The sequence below is a fragment of the Gambusia affinis genome, linkage group LG13 (genome assembly GCF_019740435.1).
Source record: "Gambusia affinis linkage group LG13, SWU_Gaff_1.0, whole genome shotgun sequence".
Taxonomy (NCBI): Eukaryota; Metazoa; Chordata; class Actinopteri; order Cyprinodontiformes; family Poeciliidae; genus Gambusia; species Gambusia affinis.
The window spans coordinates 3,493,995-3,516,799 of NC_057880.1; the positions used below are offsets into that span (position 1 = coordinate 3,493,995).

Below are 22,805 nucleotides of genomic sequence, written 5' to 3' on the forward strand. Positions count from 1 at the left end.
CACACTTTAAACTAAGCAAACATGAACACCTCATAGACATTTTTGAGACACAGTCACAGATTTATAAAATGTTTACTGTCTCGAAAAACACAAACAAAAAAGACTATTATTAATGCTTTTTTACATTTTATTTATATATATTTTTACATTTGAATGCTTTAGATTGAGACAAGTATGATCAGTATGAATATATTGACATGATGAATCTGAACTGAGATAAATTTTTGAAAACAAAACAGTCTGCGTGGAATTAATTTATGCGTTTCAATGAAATTTAATAACCATCAGTAACCTTCTCAGTTATTGAAAGGGTCAGTATACATGTATTTAACTATTTTATCAACTTTAACAGATTTTTAAAATATGAGAACTAAAACCTTTCTTGAACACATTGTGTCCAATTCCTGTCATTCCAAACTCCTGTCAGGAATTTTTATTTTGAAATTTCTGACAGGATGTACGTCATATACTGCGTTTCAGTCGTGCTCGGAAAGCAGAACTTTCGGCGTTCATGAACGCTTCAGGGAAGTAACTTACTCCAGGACATGTTGCTCGATGTCACCAACATCGAGCTCGCGCCCTCAGTCCCGTCTCCTACTGTTAGTAACAGTGTCACCAGTACGGTGCCATTGTAGATCAGACTGAGGTAGTCTGATTTTCGACGTACATGGAACGCAGCATTGGTTTTGTTTCCGGGTGTGTGGAGTCACACCGCTCACGTTTTGATCATGATATTCTGAAGCTAAACACCAGATGAGTTTCGCATCTTCCAGCCGAAGAACAGTTCTCCCAGACTTCGGCGCTGTTCCCATGGTGACAGGAGCAGGACTCGTCCAGGAGGCTACAGCTACAGGAAGCCCGCGTGGTTTTGTTCCAGTAAGAACGGAGCAATGAAATGTTAAAGATACTGCTGCTTTAGGGAATTTTGCTGGAGATCCGTTCGGTTCTGTGTGAGAAGTTCAGAGAAGGTCTGGCCAGAACTAGGACAATACATATTATTTTTACTATTATTATTGTTATTGTTGTTATCATTTAGAACTACAGTTTTATACAGAACCAGCAAAGAGGCCCAACCAAGCACTAAGTCCAGATTCTGGTCAGAACATGAACTTACTGCTCTGATGTCAGATCCTGTTTCCAGACAAACTACGCTGAAAGACAGACAACATCGTCCAAATCTACGGAAATAAATAAACCTTTAGAACCACTCTATCACAGGAAGTTCACCACCCTGTCTCATTCTCAGCAGGTAAATAAAGCAGGTTGTAGTCTGGTTCTTACTCTGCCTTTCTCCTCCAGGCTCAGATCTTCTCCAGACCAAGATGAAGAACCGAGGCGGAGGCTGGCTGGACTCTCGACTTAAACAAAGAGTGAAGCAGGTCCGAGTCGTGAAATGTGTCTCTCAGATTAGTCACAGAAAGTCGATCCAGCCAATTCAGAAAGTTCCCACACAAAACCTCAACTAGAAGCACATGAGGAAAAAAAAGGATGCTGAAAAGAGTAAAAGACAGAAATACTGGACCTGGATTGCCTCATATGTGAAAGGAAAACACACTCTGAGTGGCTCAGTCCATTCTACCAGAGTAGAGAGGAAATCCATTCAGGCACACATAGAACATCCAAACCCCTCACAGGTCGTACCAGGAACACCAGGTCTAGAACATTAAGAGTTAGAACAGTGGGTGGATTGATGCTCTGCTCACAAGTTATGGATGTAAACAGTAATAACAGTTTCTACGGTCTGGACCACATTGGGGTATCCAGTTGGCTCTGTGGAATAAAATAATTATTCACAGTATGCTTACTTTTATTAGAAGTTTATTTAATGTTAATATTACAATGTTTAATCAGTTTATTATATTTTGCTCAGACTTACAGAGTCATTGTTTCTCTTCTAGCCTTCACAACTTTGCTCCAGGGTGATAAGTAAATAATTGTCATACCTCCAGAGTGACAGACCAGACCCAACGGCTGAGTGATTATTATTAGGCACAGAATATTCTGCCTGAAACTGGTTTTTAACTAAAGGTTGCATTTTTCTCACTATGTGTATTAATCTGATAAGCTTTTTTAGAATATCAGCTATGACACCCTGTCTGTGTATGAAGGGCATTAAACAGTATATATAGAGAAGTGATTCCTTTGTCTAGTCAGATCTCAGATCTCTCTGGGTTCTCCATCTGGCCAGATGTAATAAAGCTGTGTTTTGTTCTCTCTTTTTAACAAGGTTTGGACTTTGTTAATTTCTCGCACTCGGCAGCTCCATTTACCCAGAATCCCCCTGTGTTATAGTTCGCTTCCTGCTTTTGGAGCGATCTCTGGTTCGCTTGGCGTTCACACATGCATTCGAGCAGCCCCAGAGTTCACTTCAACCGAACCGAGACCAAGGAGAAGCACATGAGAAAACCATGCAGTTCTCCTCACTTTCAGTTGACCTGTGTTTTCAGTACCTGGCCTCCAGCAGCAGTGAATATGTTGACCTGGCAGAGATGGCCCTGGACCTTCAAAAACAGTACAGGTAAGAATAATCTGATCTAAACTCTCCATAATTTAGCTAAGCTTGGATTACTATTGTTTTATTTAAGAGTAATGATGGCTTTTACAGTTGATAAGCTCAGTCCCATCAGAGCTGAAGACATTTGCTTGCGCTGCCTCAGAACGGGCCTGTGCATGTTAGAACTGTAGTTTCTGAGCTACCTGCTGGACCTGGACTGGTCAGCAGCTGAAACTGTTTGATTCTGCTTTTAGAGTGGAGTATGGCAGAAGGAACAAGACAGCGTTCAGGATCCAGGTGGAGAAAGGTAGAAGGAAAAACCACGTCAACATGGTTTTCAAACTGATTATCCTAGAGCTTTGATTTAACGGCAGAATTATGAGTTCATAATTCACAAAGTCTCAAGATGAAGAGCTGTGTTTCCTCCTGTCCGCATGCCTGTTGAAGTGTTCGATGCAGTGAAAGAGGACTCTGACCTGAACGACCTGGAGAGCAAACACCTGGCTAAGAGAGCCAGGAGCAGCTGCAACGAAACTGGGTAACGGCACATCTCGCACACCTGTTTTTTTTTTTTAAATCTAATTATTTTGTACAAATGAGTAAAAAAAAAAAAAAAAAAAGCCAAAAAGCAAGATTACATACACGCCTACATTGAAACACATACATACACAAAAAAACATGTTTTGCAACATGAATCAGTCATTTTAGCTCATCATACCTGTTCAAAAAGGATGAGTAAGACTCATGAAACACAACTACCTTTGAATTCCTGAAACTTCCTTTGGAAATGCTTAAAACTGTCTATTTTAATTGTTCAAATGCTAAATATATCTTAACATACATTAATACATGCAGTGGAAACAGTCTTAGTTCTACAGCAGACACTAGCATCCACTGTCATCCTTGTCCCCTGCTTTTGTGGGTCCAGCCAATCAGCAGTAAGGACAATGAATGGTGCTCTGGATAGGCTGATATGCAGAGTAGTATGGTTCATAGGTAGTTCAGGTTCCCAGGTTCTGCATTTCTGTAGAAAATTTGAGAAGAAATCCTCAAATAGCTGTCAATGCAAACTGGCTGTTGAAGCTAATTGTGTTGCCATTGTCCTGATTTTGAATTGACTCAGTAAAAATGTTTGTAGGGCCACAAATTTATAATTGTATTTTTTTGGATCAGAATCTAGAAAGTTAGGGAAGCACCGGCGTAGACAGTGTGTTCCTAAGCAATAGTAGATGTTAGGAGGACGTTATCTGCAGCCAGCACAGGCCTTATAAAAGTCTCCTGAATGTTCCCACTGTGGTTACAGTGTGCTGGGATTATTACTGGTCTTACTGGGAAAATTCTCTGACTTCAGACTGAGTTTATTCCTGCCTGTGTGTTTGCAGGGACGGCAGCAGCTCAGACGAGTCGTCAGGAAGCGATCAACAGGTTCTGGGCAACACGGTAATACATTGCTGAGAAGGTTTGAACACATAATCAGCTGTCCTGGCCAATTTTGTTTCTATGTTTAGTAGACCAGCTCATCCAGCTGATCTTCCGTATGAAGGTCTGCTTCTACCGAACATCGGGGATGGATAAAATCATGCGTAGCGAGGCGCTGGCAAATTACATTGAAATTCACTCATCAGAACTCTGTAGCGAGCTATCAGTCTCCAGTTCTGTAAAGCTTTAACTTGTTGATACCGATTTGAACCGAGTCTGATATCTTTGATGCAGGAAGTGGTCAGAACTGCCTTTTTGTCACAGCGAATTATTATTTCTCTACCTTTTGAGCAGAGGCAACATCACGCCACATATATGTGAAAGCAGTAAAACTGGGTTTTATCATTTCACATCATAGACAATCTGATTTACAGTTAGCATTTCAAAAAGTGTTTAGCCTCTTATATTAGCGGTTAGCAAGACTAGCACTATTAAATCAGCCGCCTGTGGTAGTAATTCTCAGAGAACTTCAAAACTTACATTAACCCTAAGATTTCCTAAAGGCTAGTGCCAACATTTCCAAAGGTGTACATGTTTAAATCTCTGAATGTTAAACTAGATCAGCCTTATTACGGTGCACTCATTTTCACTCAGTTAATTTATGAGTGGTGTCATCCTGCTGTCATCCCAGGACTCTTTGAGACAGACGGATCTAAATCCCATCTCTAATCCGTCCAGTCATACATTACTTTGTCTAGACTCCATCGTCCTTCCTATCCAAGTGTTTTCCACAGTCTCTTGTTTAAACATGGAGTCGGATGTTCTTGTGTTTTCATTCGCAGCCCAACAGCTCTGTCACGGCCATGTACCATAAGGGCCCTCCGCCAGCCAGCAGGACCAACCCAGCTCCAGAAGAAGGGACCCTGGTTTCCCCCGGAGGCTGGTTCATTGATAAGGGCCGGGGCCCCGCCACCAAGCCTGTCTTCATCGACCTCAGTAAAGACGAGTCGGTCAATACGGAAACCAACGTAAGTGACAGCAGACGGCCTGAGGGCTCCCCTGAGGGTTAGTCAGTCAGTCGTTTTTAGGGAGAACAAGTCAGACTGCTGTAGATCAGACAGAGACCAACCTCATCAACAAACATTGAGAGCAGGTGATGAAACATCAGGATATTCTGAGAAACAGACTGGGATCATTTCTGAATGAAAGGAGTTTTATTTAATTCGTTACTTGAGCTTTACATAATGTTATGATGTTATTCCCTCATCAAAAACTAGGGTGTTGCTTTGACCTTTTTGTGAATGTTTGAGAAATACTTTAATATCCATGGCAACCATTCAGCTGTGCAAAACCTTCTCCGTTCCTGAGCTTCCACCTCACAGAGCAGCCCTCCCCCACTCAGCTCCTGCAGACTAGCCAGCAGCAATTAGCTAACACCTGGTGGAACTGCGTACCAGCTGAGCTCATAATACAAGCTACTTCTGAGTGAAACACTGGTGAAAACATTAAAGGTTAATAGAGGAGCCATGTTGTGATGACTTTCTGAAGGCAGGGTTTCAGAAAGCAGAGAGACAGAGGCCCAATCCTCCTCTGGATCCCGGTTCTTAATGGGGGGATCTGGGTGGAGGCCATGTCATGGAACACTTGAGGTTCCAGGTTGGATTCCACAGTAACAGGAAGCTTGAATTTGAAACACACCTGTGGCCAATGCAGGGATGCTTTGGGTGGGCGGGTGATGGGTTAGTGGCTCTGAGAAGGTAAAGAAGTGGGATGGATTCTTGAAACTGAACTCAGATGGTTCTGCTTTAATGCAGCTGCTGCTCCACCTCAGGACCTGTTCTCCAGCTCCACTCAGAGCAGACACTCCACCCTCTCCATACTGAGCAAGCGGTGTGTGTTAGATTGACCCCCTGCTGTGTTCATGTCCCCTGCAGAGAGGCGCGTCCCACCTGGAGCCGGAGACGAGTCAGAAGAAGTCAAAGAAAAGGGCAAAGAGCTCGACTGAGTATCACAGCACAGACAAGAAAGGTACGAGCTAACAGCATGTTGCTTCTGATCCAGCTACAACATTTACACACTTATCTTATGAAGTGTGTCAATACTTCAGAGTTTACCTTGGGATGTGCGGCTTGTTTTGTCAGATGTAAATATTTCTTTCTTTTTAATTTCTCAGCCAAGTCCAAGTCTCCAGAGCTGCAGTTCCCCTCTCTGAGGTTTGAGGATGTGGGGGGGAATGAGGAGATCCTGACGGTCAGTACCCCCCACCCCTCCCCCCTCCTTCAGCAGGGCTTCTGCTGTCCTTGACCTCATCATGGCTGTCATGTTGTACTGCAGGAGGTGTGCAAGCTGCTGGTCCATATGCGCCACCCTGAGGTGTACCAGCATCTGGGGATGGTTCCTCCCAGGGGCTTCCTCCTGCACGGGCCCCCCGGCTGTGGAAAGACCCTGCTGGCCCAGGCTGTGGCGGGAGTGAGTTCAGCACCGGATGTGTCGTCGGAGCGTCGCCTTCCTCAAATAATCGCCTAGGTCACATGTGTCAAACTCAAGGCCAAATCTGGTCCACTGTGGCTTCTTCTGTGGCCCTCTAGACTCCCTTTTACATCAATAAGTTTCTCCAGGTTTTCACAAATCTGCAAAATTCATACAAAAAAAGAGCTTCCCACATTTTTTCTGATTTTGCTGCAAAATTTTCTTATAATTGGTCAAAAACGTTGGGTTTAAAACCACATTTAACGTCATACATTAGCGCAAATATTGTAAACGTTCCTTGGTAATACTTCTAAATTAGTATCACAAAATCTTTGATTTTGATTGCAAAAAGAAAAAAAAAATCAAATCCTGGAGGGACAACTACTTATTCATATTTTAACAGTTTAGTGGGTTTTATCAATACAGTTTGGCACTACTGGCCCTTTAAGAACGTTCAGGTTTTTGATGTGGCTCAAAATGACACCTCATGTTTGCCAAAAGGAATTTACTTTTAGCAAAACACGACCTAGGCCGTTATTTTGGGAAGGTGACGTCGAATGTTATTGTTTACATCCAGGAATGTTGCGCTTGCACACAATGCTGGAGGGCAAAGAGATTTTTCTTTTACTTGCTATCCATAGCCACTCTGCTGCGGTAGAACAACTCCGTTAACAAAATGAGACCTGGAGACGTTGGTATTATTAATTCAGTGCGGTGCGTCACAGCAAAGGGGAAAATAACGCCGAAAAAATGTTGAAGAATAAATCAAAACCACTCGTGTTCTTTTCTCTTTCTTTCTGCGTCGATTATGCTACACACAGACTCGTTGCCGTAGCAACCGACAACAACGTCACTGATTTGTCGGGAATCAACACCAAAAAACACTCGAACATTTCCCTCACACAGAACAGAACATTCAGTGCTTTACAGGTTTATGTTTTCAGGCTTGATGTTTATTTTGCGATTATTATCAATAAGTGATCGTAGGAGCATATTGGTGGAAGATCAGCTCGTTTAAACGCCTACTGACTGTTCCAGGAGCTGCAGATCCCCATGCTGAAGGTGTCCGCTCCAGAGCTGGTGTCCGGCGTGTCCGGAGAGTCAGAGCAGAAGCTGAGGGAGCTGTTCGACACGGCCGCGGTCAGTCCTCTGCAGGACCCGCACACCTGGTGACCTCTGACCTCCACTCACTCCTCTGTGTTCCTCTGCAGGCATCCAGTCCATGCATCGTGTTCATAGATGAGATAGACGCCATCACGCCTAAAAGAGAGGTGGCCTCTAAAGACATGGAGCGGAGGATCGTAGCCCAACTGCTGACCTGCATGGACGGTAGGACGCTGGCTTCCTTCTGTCAGTGTAGTGCCAGTTCAGAACGACGTCGTAAATGTACTGAAAAATATTTAGTAGTTAACTCTGCACTGGAGCAGCACACCTAAATATACCAATGTCTTCATAAGCTTTGTCAAACATGTAAAAACAACATTAATTTGTAAAGTCAGCACATTTAGGAGTATTAACAGCCAATGTAAAGTAATTAATAAAGAAACTGAAACCGACAAATAGAGCAGGTCAACCTGCTCGGTCAAATGTATAACACTAATCTACAACAAACTTTCTTTCAACTGGTTCAGAAAGTGAAACTAGCAATTCGAAATATGTAAAATAAATAATAAGCCAAAACAGTAAAAACAAAAAAAATCTAAAATACATAAGTTGGTGTATTGTAGGTCTACCAGGCCTATGATACACCATGGAAACCTTCATGTTTTCTGTTCCCTTCCTTCCTCCAGACCTCAACAGCCTGACGGTGACGGCTCAGGTTCTGGTGATCGGCGCCACCAACAGGCCCGACTCGTTGGACCCGGCCCTGCGGAGAGCCGGACGCTTCGACAGAGAGATCTGCCTGGGGATCCCCGACGAGGCCGCTCGGCTCGGGTAACAACCTGGCAACCAAGAGACTGACTGGCAGCCGATTGGTCGATCTCCTTCATGGTGGTGTGATGCGCCCTGGGCTGTTTTGTTTTTTGCTCTTCCAGGATCCTCAAGACGCTGTGCAGGAAGCTGACGCTGCCGGAGGGCTTCGACTACCAGCAGCTGGCTCGGCTGACGCCGGGCTATGTGGGCGCCGACCTCATGGCTCTGTGCCGGGAGGCCGCCATGGCCGCCGTGAACCGGGTTCTGCTGGAAACCAGGCCAGTGCCTCCCGGTCTGCCACAGAACTCGGCTGCAGAACCGTCAGGAAGCACGGAGCCTGAGGCTGGAGGGGAAGAGCAGCAGGTAGAGGTAGGGCTGTCACAGTGAGCAAGAAATCAGTTAATCACGCGATACGATGGAACAAGATCAGCAATTTCCATTTGCATTATTTATTGTTTGTCTCTTTTTCTTTCTATTTCTACCAAAAATGGGATATTTAAAATCTTCTTTAAGAATGTGTTCTTGCTTTATTATGCCATTATCTTTCTTAAAAATGGTCTTCAAGCAACCATTTAGAAATGTAGTAAGTTCTTTATTAAAACATTGTCTATATTCAGTGTGTTGTTGAAGACATAAAAAAAAACTTCCCTCAACCTGACATTTTTGTCCACAATCACATAAAGTCTGAGGTTGTTCGCTAACAGCTGCTTGTGCCCTCCAGCTGGGGGAACTGGGTCAGCTCCTGGACCTGCTGAGGGACCCGGAGACGCTGACGGAGCAGCAGCTGGCCGGCCTGTCCATCCTCATGTCCGACTTCCGGGATGCGCTGGTCCGGGTCCAGCCCTCGGCCAAGAGGGAGGGCTTCGCCACGGTGCCGGACGTCACCTGGGAGAACGTTGGAGCGCTGCAGAACATCAGGGAGGAGCTGACCATGGCCATACTGGTAAACGGCAGCTGGACCAGTACAGAGCCCTATGAGCTGCTGCAGTTTGTTACTGGGACGTCCTCCGCTAAGGGCGTTATGGTTCAGCTTAAAGTCCAGAAAAAGCAAACTGTGGTAAATTGTATAAAATACAGATATTGGGATCATAAAAGAGGTCAAAGTAATTCTGCTCATAAAGTAAAAAAAAAACCCCAGCATGAACTCAAACTGAGACAGAGAGGAAACTGATCAGCCCAACACCTAAAGACCTAACTGAAACTAATAACAATACAAAGACGCCCCATGATCCTAAGTGGTGGTTTGACCCAGTCTGCTGGTTGTTCTGACCCATTGGTTCTGACCCGTTGGTTTTGCTGTGTCCTGCAGGCTCCAGTCCGCTCCCCTGAGCAGTTCAGGGCTCTGGGCCTCAGCGCTCCATCTGGGGTCCTGCTGGCTGGGCCCCCAGGCTGTGGGAAGACCCTGCTGGCCAAGGTTGGTAGTACGAATCCTGCCATGTTTGACGTGTGTGAAGGTGTTTGGTGAGGTCATTTCCTCTTCCTGTTCTCTCTCTCTCTCCCTCTCTCTCTGCAGGCTGTGGCCAACGAGTCAGGCCTCAACTTCATCTCAGTGAAAGGTCCAGAGCTGCTGAACATGGTCAGTGTGGGACACAGAGGAGCATGATGCTGCACTGTTACTATGACAACCAGCTGTTGTAGATAGGAAAAAAAATGGAAGAGTATGCTTCTGCCAAAAACGCAGATTAATCTCAGAAATCTTCTAAGAAAAATGTAGGAGTTTTAGCCATTTTTTTGTACTTTTCAAAGTCCCAAGTCTGTATTATTAGAAAATTTCAGTGTTTTTTTTTCTAGCACATTTTCAATATTCAGAACTCAAAAATTTCAGTTTTTCTAGAATATTTCTGAGTTTTTTGGTGGAAATTTACTCCTGTTTTTTTCCATTTAAAATGGTCCTAGTACGCCGTTGTATCTTGATAACTTTTCTGAGAATCTTTTTTTTTTTTCTTGTGCCATGTCTGACAAATGGGTCTCAGGAGGAGTTCTTGTTTCGGACTAAAATTTCCGGACCAAAAGAAATTTGCTCCGGAAAAGAACTAAAAGAACTTTGTTCTCATTGCTACTTCAAATAAATAAAGGTTTCTGCAAACTTTCTACAGGAAAGTAGAAAGTTTCTTTTGTTCTACTTTCTTTCCTGTACAGTTTGCAGAAACAGCGCCCCCTCTGGCACAGTCTAGATCCCTCCATTTGGAAGATGATCTTTCTCTTTACATCCTCATCCTCCAGCTTTTTACCCACCTCGTAGTTTATATAACAGATGTAGGGATCCTCTTCCGCAGTCGTATGTTGCTGACCTCTGACCCCGTGGTGTGTGCAGTATGTGGGGGAGAGCGAGCGGGCCGTGCGACAGGTCTTCCAGAGAGGAAGCAACTCGGCTCCTTGCGTCATCTTCTTCGATGAGATCGACGCTCTGTGTCCTCGCCGGTCGGGCCACGAGGTGAGGAAGAGGAGCTGACTCAGCACCTTATCATCATCATCATCATCACAGCAGCTGAGAGGGAACTGAATCATTTGGTTTCTTACCTGAAAATGTTCCCATGTAGTCTGCTGCCTGAACCGTGACTTCTCAGCAGGAGTCAGTGGTCATATCTCATGAATGCTAAGCTAGCAGATAGCCATTCAGAGCTTCACTCTGTCTTTTCTGTCAGCAAACAGCTTTAGAAGCCTGTTTATGTTGCACGTGTACGATCTGTTCTCTGTTGCCGTGTTGCTGACGGACGTTGCCTGTGTTCAGTCAGGAGCCAGTGTGCGGGTCGTTAATCAGCTGCTGACGGAGATGGATGGTCTGGAGACCCGGAGACAGGTCTTCATCATGGCTGCCACCAACAGGCCGGGTACGCTGCTCCAGGTCGGCCTCAGGCCTTAGTGCTGGAGGAGGAGGAGGTTCACACCCTTACTCATAACCAGCTCCAGTGTGTGTCCTTGAGTGTGTGTTGCTTGTTTGACATGTTGAGTCAGACAAACAATTCTCTAATATATGAAGTAGTTTAATTTCCCCTCTGTCTTGAGGGTTGTCAACATGAATGTTGAAATCAGTGACAATTATTAAACAGTCATAATCAATTTGTATAAGAGATGGAAGCTCGTTAAAATCAGTCAAGAAATTTTCCACGTATGTTTGAATTTTGTATAAAGTTAATGTCAGAGTTCGTTTGTAGCCTTTTACTTCAATTCCAAGATACTCAAGAGAGATGAAGTGACCCAAAGAGATTTTCTTACAATATATGGTATTCTTAAATATTGAAGCCACGCCTCCTCCTTTTTTATGTTTTCTATTCTCATTTAAATAAAATACAGTTATGAGGCGCTGATTTGATTAGTGCTGTCGATTCCTTATTGTCATTCAATCATGTTTGTGTCAGGAACACAACATCAATATTATGCTCAGTGATGAAGTCATTCATTAATAGAGCTTTAGCACTGAGAGATCTGGTGTTTAAAAGAGCCAGTTAGACTGAGTTAGTGGCCGATGGCTCATGAGTCTGAGGTTTGAATTAAGAGCGCTGTATTTTGTATTTCTGTGTTTTGTACATGTTCTTGTGGTAATCCGGACAGTTAAAGTCCTGTTTTTCAGTGCCGGGGGGGGGCAGACACATTCTGGCTGAGTGGAAGACGTGTAAAAATAATATCTGGACCCCGGCCTCAGACCTCAGAGATGCAGAGTGGTGGATCTTCTGGGAAGTCAGAGGCTTAAATGAAGTGAGGTTTGCTACATGAGCACTAAGAAGAGACATGCTGAGTGGAACAAGTTGATTCATTCCATTCATAAATTTGAGACACTTGGGTCCAGAAGACATTTGCTCATACTTATTTTGTGACCGCAGTGAGTGAGCGGGGCGGGAGGAGGAACCAGTCACTCCGTCTTCAGTTGATGTTTTGTCAGTTTGTTTTGGGATCATTTGGTCCTGATACGATGAGGGTTCCATCCTAATCAGACGTCGTTGAGCCAGTTCTTCTGAAGCGGTGATCACGTTGTTGTTCTTGTTGATAAAGTGAAAAAGGTTTGCAGTGAGGAGCTTTATGCCATGTTTATTAATAAGATAGCATCCACATCTTCCAAAGAGGTGAAAGCCTTTTGTCAAAAGATCCCGAGGTCTTCAGTGAGGGTCACTGAGATGGCAGATTGTGCTTTAATCAGCCATGTGTTTGTCATGTTCAGCCTGGAAGGTTTTGGATCGGTGAGGTTACATGATGCTGCTTCATCCCCTTTACACACATTAAACACACCACACCAACATAGGAAGGTCATAAGCGCTCCACATGCCTCATAGATGTGACAGGGCTTGATGTTCCACAAAATCAACTTCATTTCTTCAGACTGAGGCCCACATAGCGCAGGTTGTTAGTGTGTCAGAGCTTCAGCCTGGGCCTCAGCTGGAGGAAGTAGGTAAGAAGATGTTAAGCAATGTTCACTTCCTGCTGTTTTGACCTCCAAACCGTGTTTTTCTTTTCTTTTTTTTCCAGATATCATCGACCCGGCCATCCTGAGGCCAGGGCGTCTAGATAAAACCTTGTATGTGGGGCTCCCGTGTGCGGCAGATCGCCACGCCATCCTGCTCACCGTTACTAAGGTGATCTGACTACCAGGAGATGCAGGGTGTCTCCAAGACGACTGATGACCAGCTGACTTGGTTTAGTTGCTGGAAGACGTGGTTTAAAATAAAACATTTAAGTGGGAAATAAACAAAAAAAAACAGAAACCTGCAGTAGGATCCCATACTGTGTCTGTTAAAGTGTTCACAATATGTTAGATCAAAACTATAACCTTTAATGTTTTAGAGCACGATGGTGAAGCTGAATGAAAACAACACGTTGTTTTCTATTGTTCAGTTTTTCTGCAAACTCGATTCTAGATACTGTTGGACCGCTGGGTTCTGGAACCCTTCAACACTGAACTACAGACTATTGTTGTTGTCATGGAGATTTGCATCAGAATGTTTGGTCCTCTGAGGTTCCTCAGCTGTTTCCTGTCTGACCACTGCCACGGTCTGCTGCAGGGTGGCACCAGGCCTCAGCTGGAGCCGGACGTCCATCTGGAGGAGATTGCCTTTGACGAACGCTGCAGCTCCTTCTCGTAAGTTCCTGCTGCGTGAAGCACCAGCCTTCCTGTTCCGGCTGTCCGTCTGTCAGGAGATTCGTTCAGCTCTGGTTTTCCTGGAAACATCACAGATACGACGCACAATTCTGTTCTCTGGACAACTAGATTCATCATTTTATAACTTGATGTTTTTTGGGGGTTTTAAGTTAAAATAAATGGGAATTTATGGGATTAGTTTATAACTTCCAATTCATAAACCGGCCTCAGACCTAGGTTTAACCTCTGACCCAGGCTTAAGGGTCATAAAATATGTGACATTTAAATCCATTTTTTAACAAAACGTAGAAAACACCAGAAATAATCATAGGGATTTATCCATCGTGTTGAGTTCAAGGTGATGTGGTTCAGGTGTGACTCTTGTTGTCCTGTCTCATGTGTGACTTTTCTCTGGGTACTTCACTTTCGTGGATGTGTGTGTGTGTGTGTGTGTGTGTGTTGCAGTGGAGCTGACCTGACGGCGTTGGTGAGGGAAGCATCTGTAAATGCCCTGAAGGCCTACATGAAGTCTCAGCACCATGGTAACCGCTCACCTCCTCTGTGTGCAGCTGATCACTGTTGTACTGCAGAAACACTAACTAGTCTGGTTTCTACCGCAAATATCTCACAACTAACTTAGGAGCAACTTTTGAGTAAGATATAGAAGCTTGTTTTAAATAAAAGTTCCACTGGCAGATTATTTCACTTCTAGCAAGTGTTTTTTTTTAATCCATATTAAAAACCACTTGTCAATAACTTACGAAAATTATCAACTTAGACAATCTTGCTGAAAAGCTACTTGCAAGTTAGTTTTGTCCTACTTGAAGTGCACCAGGATATTTGCACTAGAAACCGGACTAAAAATATTTAGTAGTTTTCTTTTTATTTATTTTTGTTGAGTTAGAAATATAGAGTTGGTACCTAAAAAGCAGAAATATCCTCTGATTGTGTTGCTGTAGAGTTCTGTCTCTGAGTTCCCGTTTCCCCTCTGCCTGCAGCTCACACGCATCCTGCCGGCTGCACAGCTGCCATCAGGGTCAGCAGACAGAACTTTGAGGACGCCTTCAAGACTGTCCGGCCGTCTGTGTCCAAAAAGGTGAGAAAGTAACGTCTGGGTGGTTGCTGCTGAGTTGAGACGTTACTCTGCTGCAGCTGTCTGGAAACCGGTGGAAAATGTTTTAGCTCAACAGATGGATGATCACAGAGTTGTTGAGATCTGAATCTGTTTTTCTTTTTTCATCAAGACTACCGTAATTAAAATATTAAATTGAAAAAGATTCAGCTGAATGTTGCGGTCTGGATTTTTACTCAACATTCTCAACGCGCTGGTCTGTTGAGTGTCGTCCGCTCACTACTCATACTTACCTCACAGAACCACGTCCTGATGGCGGCTGTGTGTGTTTGTCTTTGTAGGACCAGCTGATGTATGAGCAGCTCAGAGAGTCCCTCAGCAGATGACCGACGAACCGCAGGCAGATGTCACAACAATTATATATTTGCATATTTCTGTGGAAGTATTATTACACACATCATTTTTTTTTTTTTTTTTTTTTATAAAATATGTGACAAACTTCTCCACTGTGGCTTCATTTTATCAGATTATTAGTCAAAGTCACATGGCATGAGGGTATTTCATTATATTTAGGGTCCTTTGTGCCCTAAATATAAATTCCCTTTTTAAAAAAATGAAAACTAATTGCTCACCATGGATACATTTGTCTTATTTTTGTATCTAGTTGATAGTTGATCTTATTGTGAACAAATTTGTTTTAATATTCACAGTAAGTGATGTCGGCCCACTGAAGTTTGGATCGTTTCCTCTCGTCATTTCACCTGCATGTGACGAATATGGGTCATTAATGGATCTTCTCTTCTTACACCATGAAACAAATTTGGCTTTTTCATTGATAAGGAGAGTTAGCAGAGACAGCTTGGTTTAAATATTTAGTATGTTACTTTACACAGTTTGGTCACGATATGTGAAAATCGCTGTCATATTCTCCCCATAAGTCGCAATATTAGTGGTAAGATGTTACTTTTCATTCTTTTGCTTTAGGCCAGTGGTGTCCAGAGTTGGTCCTGCATGTTTCAGTTCTCTCTCTGGTTCAACACACCTGGATCCAATGGTGGCTCATTAGAGGCCTAAGAAGAACATTGACCTGTTGAGGAGGATGTTGTTACCAGCAGGGAGAGAACTAAAACATGCAGGATGCCGGCCCTCCAGGACCGACTGTATCCCACTGCATAAGGTCGAGGTTTAGCAAAATATGGTGTAAAACAGCAACGGTCACAGAATATCATAGAACACCTGCTGGCTCTTTCTGCAATCTGCTACACTTACAATCAAATAGTTCCTGAACCAACATGAGTCTGTTCAGGCTCCATCTACAGGTTTTAGCTTTTGTCGACTGAATCTAAGCAGGAACAGGTGAAACATTCCTCATACTATTTTTCTGTTCCTCTTGACTGAAACCTTTAAGTGTCCACCCTGTTCCAGATGACTGCAGGATGTGGTGATGATGAAAAAAAAAAACTATTTGAAACTGAGAAGAAATTTCCAGTGTATGAAAACAAGTAGTTTTTATTACCTTGAGTTAAAAATCACAATACTGAACATGAAACCAATAAACTGAGCAAGCAGAGCACCGATGGCAATAAGTTCAGACTTCATGTTCACTGAGTCACAGCTTGCTTTGAACAGAAAGTATGAAATGAGGCAGGAGCAGCTTCAATTTCAGGAGGAGGATTAGAACAAGGTGGTAAACTTTTCTGGTGATGAATGTCGGGAGAAAGAAGCTGCACTCTGGAAACGGGTAGAAATCTCTGACAGCAGTATATTGCAGCAGCCTCAGTTCTTTTGCACAGATCCCACCCATGACGATGCTCTGTGCTTCACATCCATGACCTAGAATGTAGCAGTTCAGGGTGGAGGACATCTGAAGGTCACGCTGCATCCTGCAGCAGCAGTAGACTGGGCAGTGAGGGTCTCCCAGCAGAGATGCAGCTATTGCCTGTTAGCATCTCTAGACATGAGACAGGTCAGAGTTCTGAAAGCTCCACTCCGTTATCACTGGAACATCCACAACCTCTGTAGCATGTGCCAACTATCAGGAACTTTAGTGCATGGGTAGCCCCATAAATACTTGTGTTGTCATGGAGACACATTGACCTTTGTTAAATAAGCGTGGACAGTTGCATCATTGAGGCCTTGAGATTGCTTGTGGCAAAGGTTAGCGTGGGTTAGTTAATCTGAGCGGCAAACCAAGATGGTGGACAGATTCGGACGCAGGCTTCCCCTCGAGCTTTTCGGCACGAGAAGCCTCCATCTGCAACATTACTGAGAATATTTACGATCGACTTCAGCACAATACAGCTGAATCTGTTCAAACACTCTAATAATTGGTCTTCATTTAAATGTTCTTTTTTAACTTCCACCAGGCCACTGGTGATTTTCAGAGGTGGGGTTGTGTGAAACAAACAGACACAGAAACACAAAGAGTTTTCACTCACTGATTGACTAAAATGAAACGTGTCCATGTCGCTGCTGCACACGGCTGCAGCTACGCCCCAGGGCCACTAGCCAGGCGGTGCTAAGCTCCGTCCGATTCTGGCAGAATCCCAGAAAAAAAGAAAAAAAAACAACAAAAAAACAGAAAAAAGGTTCTGCTGGGATGGAAATACTGAGCGCCGGGATATCGGAGAACCCAGAAAGAGAAGCCAGGAGGTCAAAAGGTCGGCCAATTTGTAGAGACACGTCACAAAGTTTAAAGTTTAAACCAGTTGGACTTTAACTCAACACATCTGCTTTACGTTTTAGTTTGTTTTGGGGTTTTTTTTTTCAAATGTAGTTTAAGATTTACAGTTTAAACCACCTTACTGACCCACCACACATAAACCTCCCCACCACACTTTGTATGTAGTACGGAAATCACCATAGCAACCATTGGTCCTCATATTATTCCACTGCAGTTGCCCTATTAGAGCCACTATAACTGTTACGACGAATCAGAAATGAAACCGACAGGAAAGCTTCAAAACCGAGCTTACCAAAACAGGAGTCATTTTATTTTAACATACAATGTTACTATGGCAACCATTTAAACTATAGAATAATCAGAACTAAAAAACAAACAAAACAAAAAAAAACAAAAAAAAACAAAAAAAAAAAAAAAAAAAAAACCACACACACTGACCAGCTCAGGTACTAATAATTTAGAAGTACTCAACACAACCCCAACTCCAAAAACATCTGATGGGCTTGAAGTGAAGCAGAAATGTAATTGTATTGCAACAAGTAAAAATCTCAGTAACATCTTTTTATCCTCAATTCAAGGCCTTTTTGTGCAAAAGCATACTGAGCTGAATGGAAGCAGGAAGCGGTAGAGAAATGTGAGAAGGACTCAGTCATGTGGATCCTGCAGCTTCGGTCACTCCTGTTTGACCTCTCCCTTTAGCTTCCTCTTGATCCGGGAGTACGGGCTCAACGTGTCGTCCGTGATGAAGTCGTACAGGACCCTCACCCAGGACGTGTACTGCGGCAGGTCGTCGTAGTACTCTGGAGCTATCTTCTTCACCTAGAAGACAGTCAGAGAGTCGGCTTAGAACAGAAATGTTGCCATGAGGCAGCCGTTTCATTTCTTTGCTGTGAGGTCATTTTATATTTTATGTTATTCAGTGGTCAGGCTGATTGCCGATTTCTTAGGGCTGCACAAATCAGCCCAGATTTCCTTCATTTTGGGAGATGGGTGTTTGGTCGATACTTGTATGTGACGCTAATCTTATCTAACTCTTCCAAGATCTAAATAAGTTAATCTATCACTGTCCTCTCTGACCGTTAAGCCCCGCCCACCAGGTCATATCTGTATGTTTGCAGTTAGCAAAAGTCACCCTACTGTTGATAACTCAGCAACTTTCTTGCTGTACTTAGTAACATTTCAGACCAAAAAAATAAATAAATCTGTTTGAACCAAAAATCAGAATCAGCAAGTCAAGCTTTTTAAATAGCGGTAATAAGTCAGGGAGCACTGATTGCAAATTTCTGGCTGATCACAGATTACCAATCTTTATAAAAATCTGATTTGGCAATTCCAATTTTGGCCAATGCTTTCTTTTTGTCTGAATTGTTGATACATATAGCAGGAAAGTTGCTGAGTTGGCATCAGTCGGGTGATTATTGTCAGCTGTGAATGTGCAGACATGACCTGGTGGACGAGGCCAACAGTCAAACCGCACGCTCTCTCTCTCTCTTTTTCAATGGAGGACAGTGGAAGGTTTTTAGACCTTTGACAAGGCAGATAAGATCGGCTTCACCTGTAGACCTCAGCAGCAACCTCCCAAAATTAAAGAAATCAGGGCCGATTAATCGGTGCATTCCTAATAAATATGAATAATTCATGTAACAACTAAAATAAACTATGAATGAAAAAGAGCAGAAAGAAGTACAAATTCATACAGATATTCCACTCAGACGACTGTACTGACCAAAGGAAGTCGTCGCCCCGGGATGCTGGGGAAGTCGTGGTGCTCGTTGTGGTAGCCCACGTTGAAGGTGAGGAGGTTGAGGCAGCCGTAGTATGAGTATGTTTCATGGCCCTTGAGGAACATGTAGTGCTCAGCGATGAAGTGGCCAGAGATGGGGTGCAAGCCCATCCCCAGCATGGAGCCGGCCAGCATGTAGACCATGGGCTTGGCCCCCCACGTCCAGTACAGCAGGACGTCGAAGCAGAGCTGCACGGCCACATTGGTCAGCTCCAGCTGGCTGACCGGTTTGGGGTTGATGCAGAGCGGCCGCACGGCGTAGAACAGCGGCTGCAGGATGATCCAGACGAACTTGCGGAGGCGGGTGCAGAAGAACCAGCCTTCGAAGTCGGTGGGGATGTCCACATCGATGCCGTCGCCGCCCAGGTAGCGGTGGTGGTCCAGGTGGTAGCGCTTGAAGGAGGCCGAGTACGGCAAACCGATGGGCAGGTTGGCGAACATGGCGAAATAGCGGTTCCACATGGCTTTGCTGTTCCCGAAGGCGGTGTTGTGCGAGATCTCGTGAATGGCCAGGGTCATGGAGTGGTTGATGCAGCTGCCGAACGCGTACGTCCAAAACAGAACCCACTTCCAGTCCAAGTCTTTGACCAGGTAGAACGCTAAGAACTGGATCCCCACCATCATGCACACAATCCACTTCAGCCTCTGGTCTGGACCCATCAAGGACTTGATTTCTGGATATTTAGCTGGAGGACAAAAAAAACCAAAAACATAAGTGTGAGTGTAAAGACTAGGCTTGTTGTAACAAACTTTGTGGGACAATAAATTGTCATAGAATTTCCTAGAATAATAATAATAATGCAAGAACACATTCGCAAAGATCAATAAACTTTCATTTCTAATGAACATTTAACACTGGAACTGGAAGATATCTTAAATATCCGAAGCAACAAATAAAATAAACAATGAATTCTTTAGCAACAAAATTATCCTTCAAAGGTGGGCTTGTTGAGACCAAAACCCCAGACTGAAGACTTTTGTCCTCTTGTTTTTGATAGAAAAAGAGATAAAAGAACAATAAATTATACAAATGGAAATTATTGAGCTTGTTCTAATTCATCATCTAATTAATTCATGTATTATTTATTCTAACAGGCCTATTTACAAACACCTATATTTATGCCATAATAATATCAGCCATGTTGTACTCTCTCGCTAACGTGGTTCTTGAAACTCATAGCCAGGCTCTAGAATAAAACCTACAAACCTACTAACATTGTGCTGAACTCCTAACAAACTTCCTAGTTCGACTCAACACTGTACAGTTCTTTCTTCTTCAAATGCTTTAAATCTTTTCAGATTTTTCATGGTACCAACAATGTAGCTCTTTCTGCTCCGACGTCTATTTGAAATGGTAACTTCAAATAAAGTCCTACCAGCTTTTAAAAACTGTTACAGCCAGAGGTCATTTTTCCGAACCAGTCGGCTCCTAGCAGAGCCGGACATCCTGTTGCTCATCCTCTCCATGATCCTGAGGTGCATTATGAGAAGTGATATCAAAGCTTTAATGTTGACTCAAATTGCTGGATTCGCGACTTTAACAACCTGATAGAACCACTCCATAAAGTGAAATTAACCTTACTGACTTGGCTTCATTGGAATCGGGATGGACTGTATGTGTGTGGACGTTAACTGGGACAGTACAATTGGATTCTACGTGCCAGCATGTGAATCCGACCGGTGCACATGAGATGAGAAACGCTGTAATAAACTGAATACATATGAAACAAATAACTTGTTGCTGAATCCTCGAATAAAACCATCCATGGACATCCAACTCTGGGGAATTCTGTTGTAACAGGTGGCACCATTAGGCGTCGCTCTTTCTATTGCTTGAGCCTCCATAAAAGGGAAGCTAGAAGGATGGTGGCAAAGTATCAATTTCCTGTGTGTCAGACCAGCTGTGTGTTGGGTGTTTGCTGGCTGTGGAGTTGATTGCCGATGGTGTTTGGACGGTATCATTACCTGGGCGTGGTTGTTCGACGCCGCAGGTAGGTTTTATACTTGGTCTTTTTTTAATAAAAACTAATTGCATGTTTATATATTGTTTTATATTTTTGTCAGGGTTACACCAGATCGGCTACTCCACGGTTTGAGCTGGGAGTGTTGATTTATGCAACACAGGTAGGCAGTGTTTTAATGTGTTTTAGGTTGATTTGATTAAAATGATTTAATAAGAATTTAACAACTTTTGTGTTTTTGTTTTACAGTTTTTGCACTGCCTCCTGCTGTCCTTTTAGCGTTTGGGTTTTCTTTTTTGTTAGTCCACCCAGTTATGATTGTTTTCTTTTTGTAGTATTTGTGAGGGCGGGCTAACAACCTTTCATTTATTTTGTTGGTTTTGTTTAATTGTTTGTTTTTTTGGCACTTCCCTGAATTGTTATATCTCGTTTGGCGTGATCCCCATTACCGGGGTTGACAACGACGGATAAAGTTAGCGGGGAATCCGTTTTATCTATGCAACAATAAATATCAATAATTAACTTAATTTTGGTTGTTGATTATTGCGCTTTGGCTAATTGAGCCTATAACACTGTGAACATGCCTCGACATCTGCCCCATCCATTGTCTTCCAGGTCTGCCTGTGGACATAACATCTGTGAACCAGTGCCAGATGTCATGGCCTGCCTGGCCAGTGACTCGGCCGACAGCTGGACTACTTTTGTCTATGAATGAAAGGACAGCTACTGTATAGCAACCGCATGGACATGAAAATATTAGAAATCCTCAAACTTTACATAAATTCAAATGATCTTATCTTCCATTTGAGCCCGTGAAACATTACTGAAATTAGCCTCATACATTTATGCTGCGGGGCTGATGTTTCTCTATCCGGTGAAAATGTTACTTTAGGGAGTGGTGCCCCGACGTCCTATAGCGGAACACAGCAGTAAAGGCAGATTTATTCCTGCGTGACGGCCTTTAAATAAAACAGCACTGGTGAACTGCTGGGTTAGTAGAACATACAGGACAAGAAGCTGGCAGCAGATACGGGGCGGCTGTGCCTCTTTCAAAAGGGCGTTAACCGTTAACCACCGTTAAATTCAACTTAAACTCAATTAGCTTAAATCGGAGGACCCGGGACCGTTAGCTTTCCTTATCTGCGACCGCAACCAGAACTGTCAAACTAAAAGCGTAGCTTGTCACACAGATACACAATATAACCCAACATATATTTACAACACTATTAAACTAAGTTTAAGTCATTCGGAGTTTACTTTTTGTCATCTGGAAAGTTGCTAACTTCAGGAAGTTAAGTGCCAGTGATGTCTTGCCATGTCTTAACACGCTTTTCTTCACACCTTCAGCTTTTTCTTCAGTTGCTAAATGATGGGACCTTCTACATTATATATGATCCTACTCAGCTTCTCACGAAAGACGAGCTACGGTAGCTTCCGATGGTAGGTGCCAGTTTGGGTAAAGCCGAGGGTGGGGGGGCTTACTCCCCGAAGTGGCAACTTATACATAAACGTCAGAAGCAAGAACTATATCCGTAACACAGCAGACCGTGGTCACTCGACGTCTTGAATATTTGAACGTTCTAAAACATGTCTTTATTGTCCGGACCTGTTGTAGTTATTCTGGAGTCATACAACAATATCGTAGGGTAGTTACTAACTTCAGGAAGTTAAGTGCCAGTGATGTCTTGCCATGTCTTAACACGCTTTTCTTCACACCTTCAGCTTTTTCTTCAGTTGCTAAATGATGGGACCTTCTACATTATATATGATCCTACTCAGCTTCTCACGAAAGACGAGCTACGGTAGCTTCCGATGGTAGGTGCCAGATAGTGGGTCAGGTTGCCAAATGTGTTTTACAAAACATGTCACATTATAAGCCTGTATATTTGATTCAGGTTTATTCAATTAATAAGAATAAAAGTTCCTTTATTTCAGTAAC

At 43.4% G+C, this 22,805-nt stretch overlaps 2 protein-coding genes and 1 long non-coding RNA gene across 4 annotated transcripts; 2 read left to right on the forward strand and 1 right to left on the reverse strand.

Moving 5' to 3' along the window:
- The first annotated feature begins 535 nt into the window (after positions 1 to 535).
- On the forward strand, positions 536 to 17,498 carry nvl (nuclear VCP like). Of its 2 annotated transcripts, none has more exons than XM_044136782.1 (24): positions 536 to 876; positions 1,300 to 1,379; positions 2,448 to 2,518; positions 2,749 to 2,801; positions 2,942 to 3,032; positions 3,877 to 3,934; positions 4,756 to 4,941; positions 5,848 to 5,941; positions 6,087 to 6,163; positions 6,248 to 6,382; positions 7,421 to 7,522; positions 7,594 to 7,711; positions 8,173 to 8,317; positions 8,419 to 8,665; positions 9,018 to 9,239; positions 9,606 to 9,710; positions 9,810 to 9,872; positions 10,611 to 10,730; positions 11,028 to 11,127; positions 12,758 to 12,864; positions 13,291 to 13,367; positions 13,833 to 13,909; positions 14,366 to 14,463; positions 14,781 to 17,498. In XM_044136782.1, exons 2-24 carry the CDS (start codon positions 1,323 to 1,325, stop codon positions 14,823 to 14,825), a joined length of 2,448 nt encoding a protein of 815 aa, XP_043992717.1. In that variant the 5' UTR covers positions 536 to 876; positions 1,300 to 1,322; the 3' UTR covers positions 14,826 to 17,498. The 2 variants fall into 2 exon arrangements, with proteins under 2 accessions (XP_043992717.1, XP_043992719.1); XM_044136784.1 differs by lacking the exon at positions 536 to 876 and adding an exon at positions 964 to 1,249.
- Positions 15,933 to 19,591, reverse strand: degs1 (delta(4)-desaturase, sphingolipid 1). Its single transcript, XM_044136787.1, has 2 exons — positions 18,849 to 19,591; positions 15,933 to 17,941 (listed from the first exon to the last, which is right to left on the reverse strand). The coding sequence occupies exons 1-2, from the start codon at positions 19,563 to 19,565 to the stop codon at positions 17,795 to 17,797; spliced, it is 864 nt and encodes a 287-aa protein (XP_043992722.1). The 5' UTR covers positions 19,566 to 19,591; the 3' UTR covers positions 15,933 to 17,794.
- A 15-nt stretch (positions 19,592 to 19,606) lies between these two features.
- LOC122842696 lies at positions 19,607 to 21,163 on the forward strand. The gene is made up of 3 exons (XR_006372606.1): positions 19,607 to 20,896; positions 20,970 to 21,029; positions 21,116 to 21,163. It is a non-coding gene; the product is annotated as an uncharacterized LOC122842696 (long non-coding RNA).
- Positions 21,164 to 22,805: the final 1,642 nt, after the last annotated feature.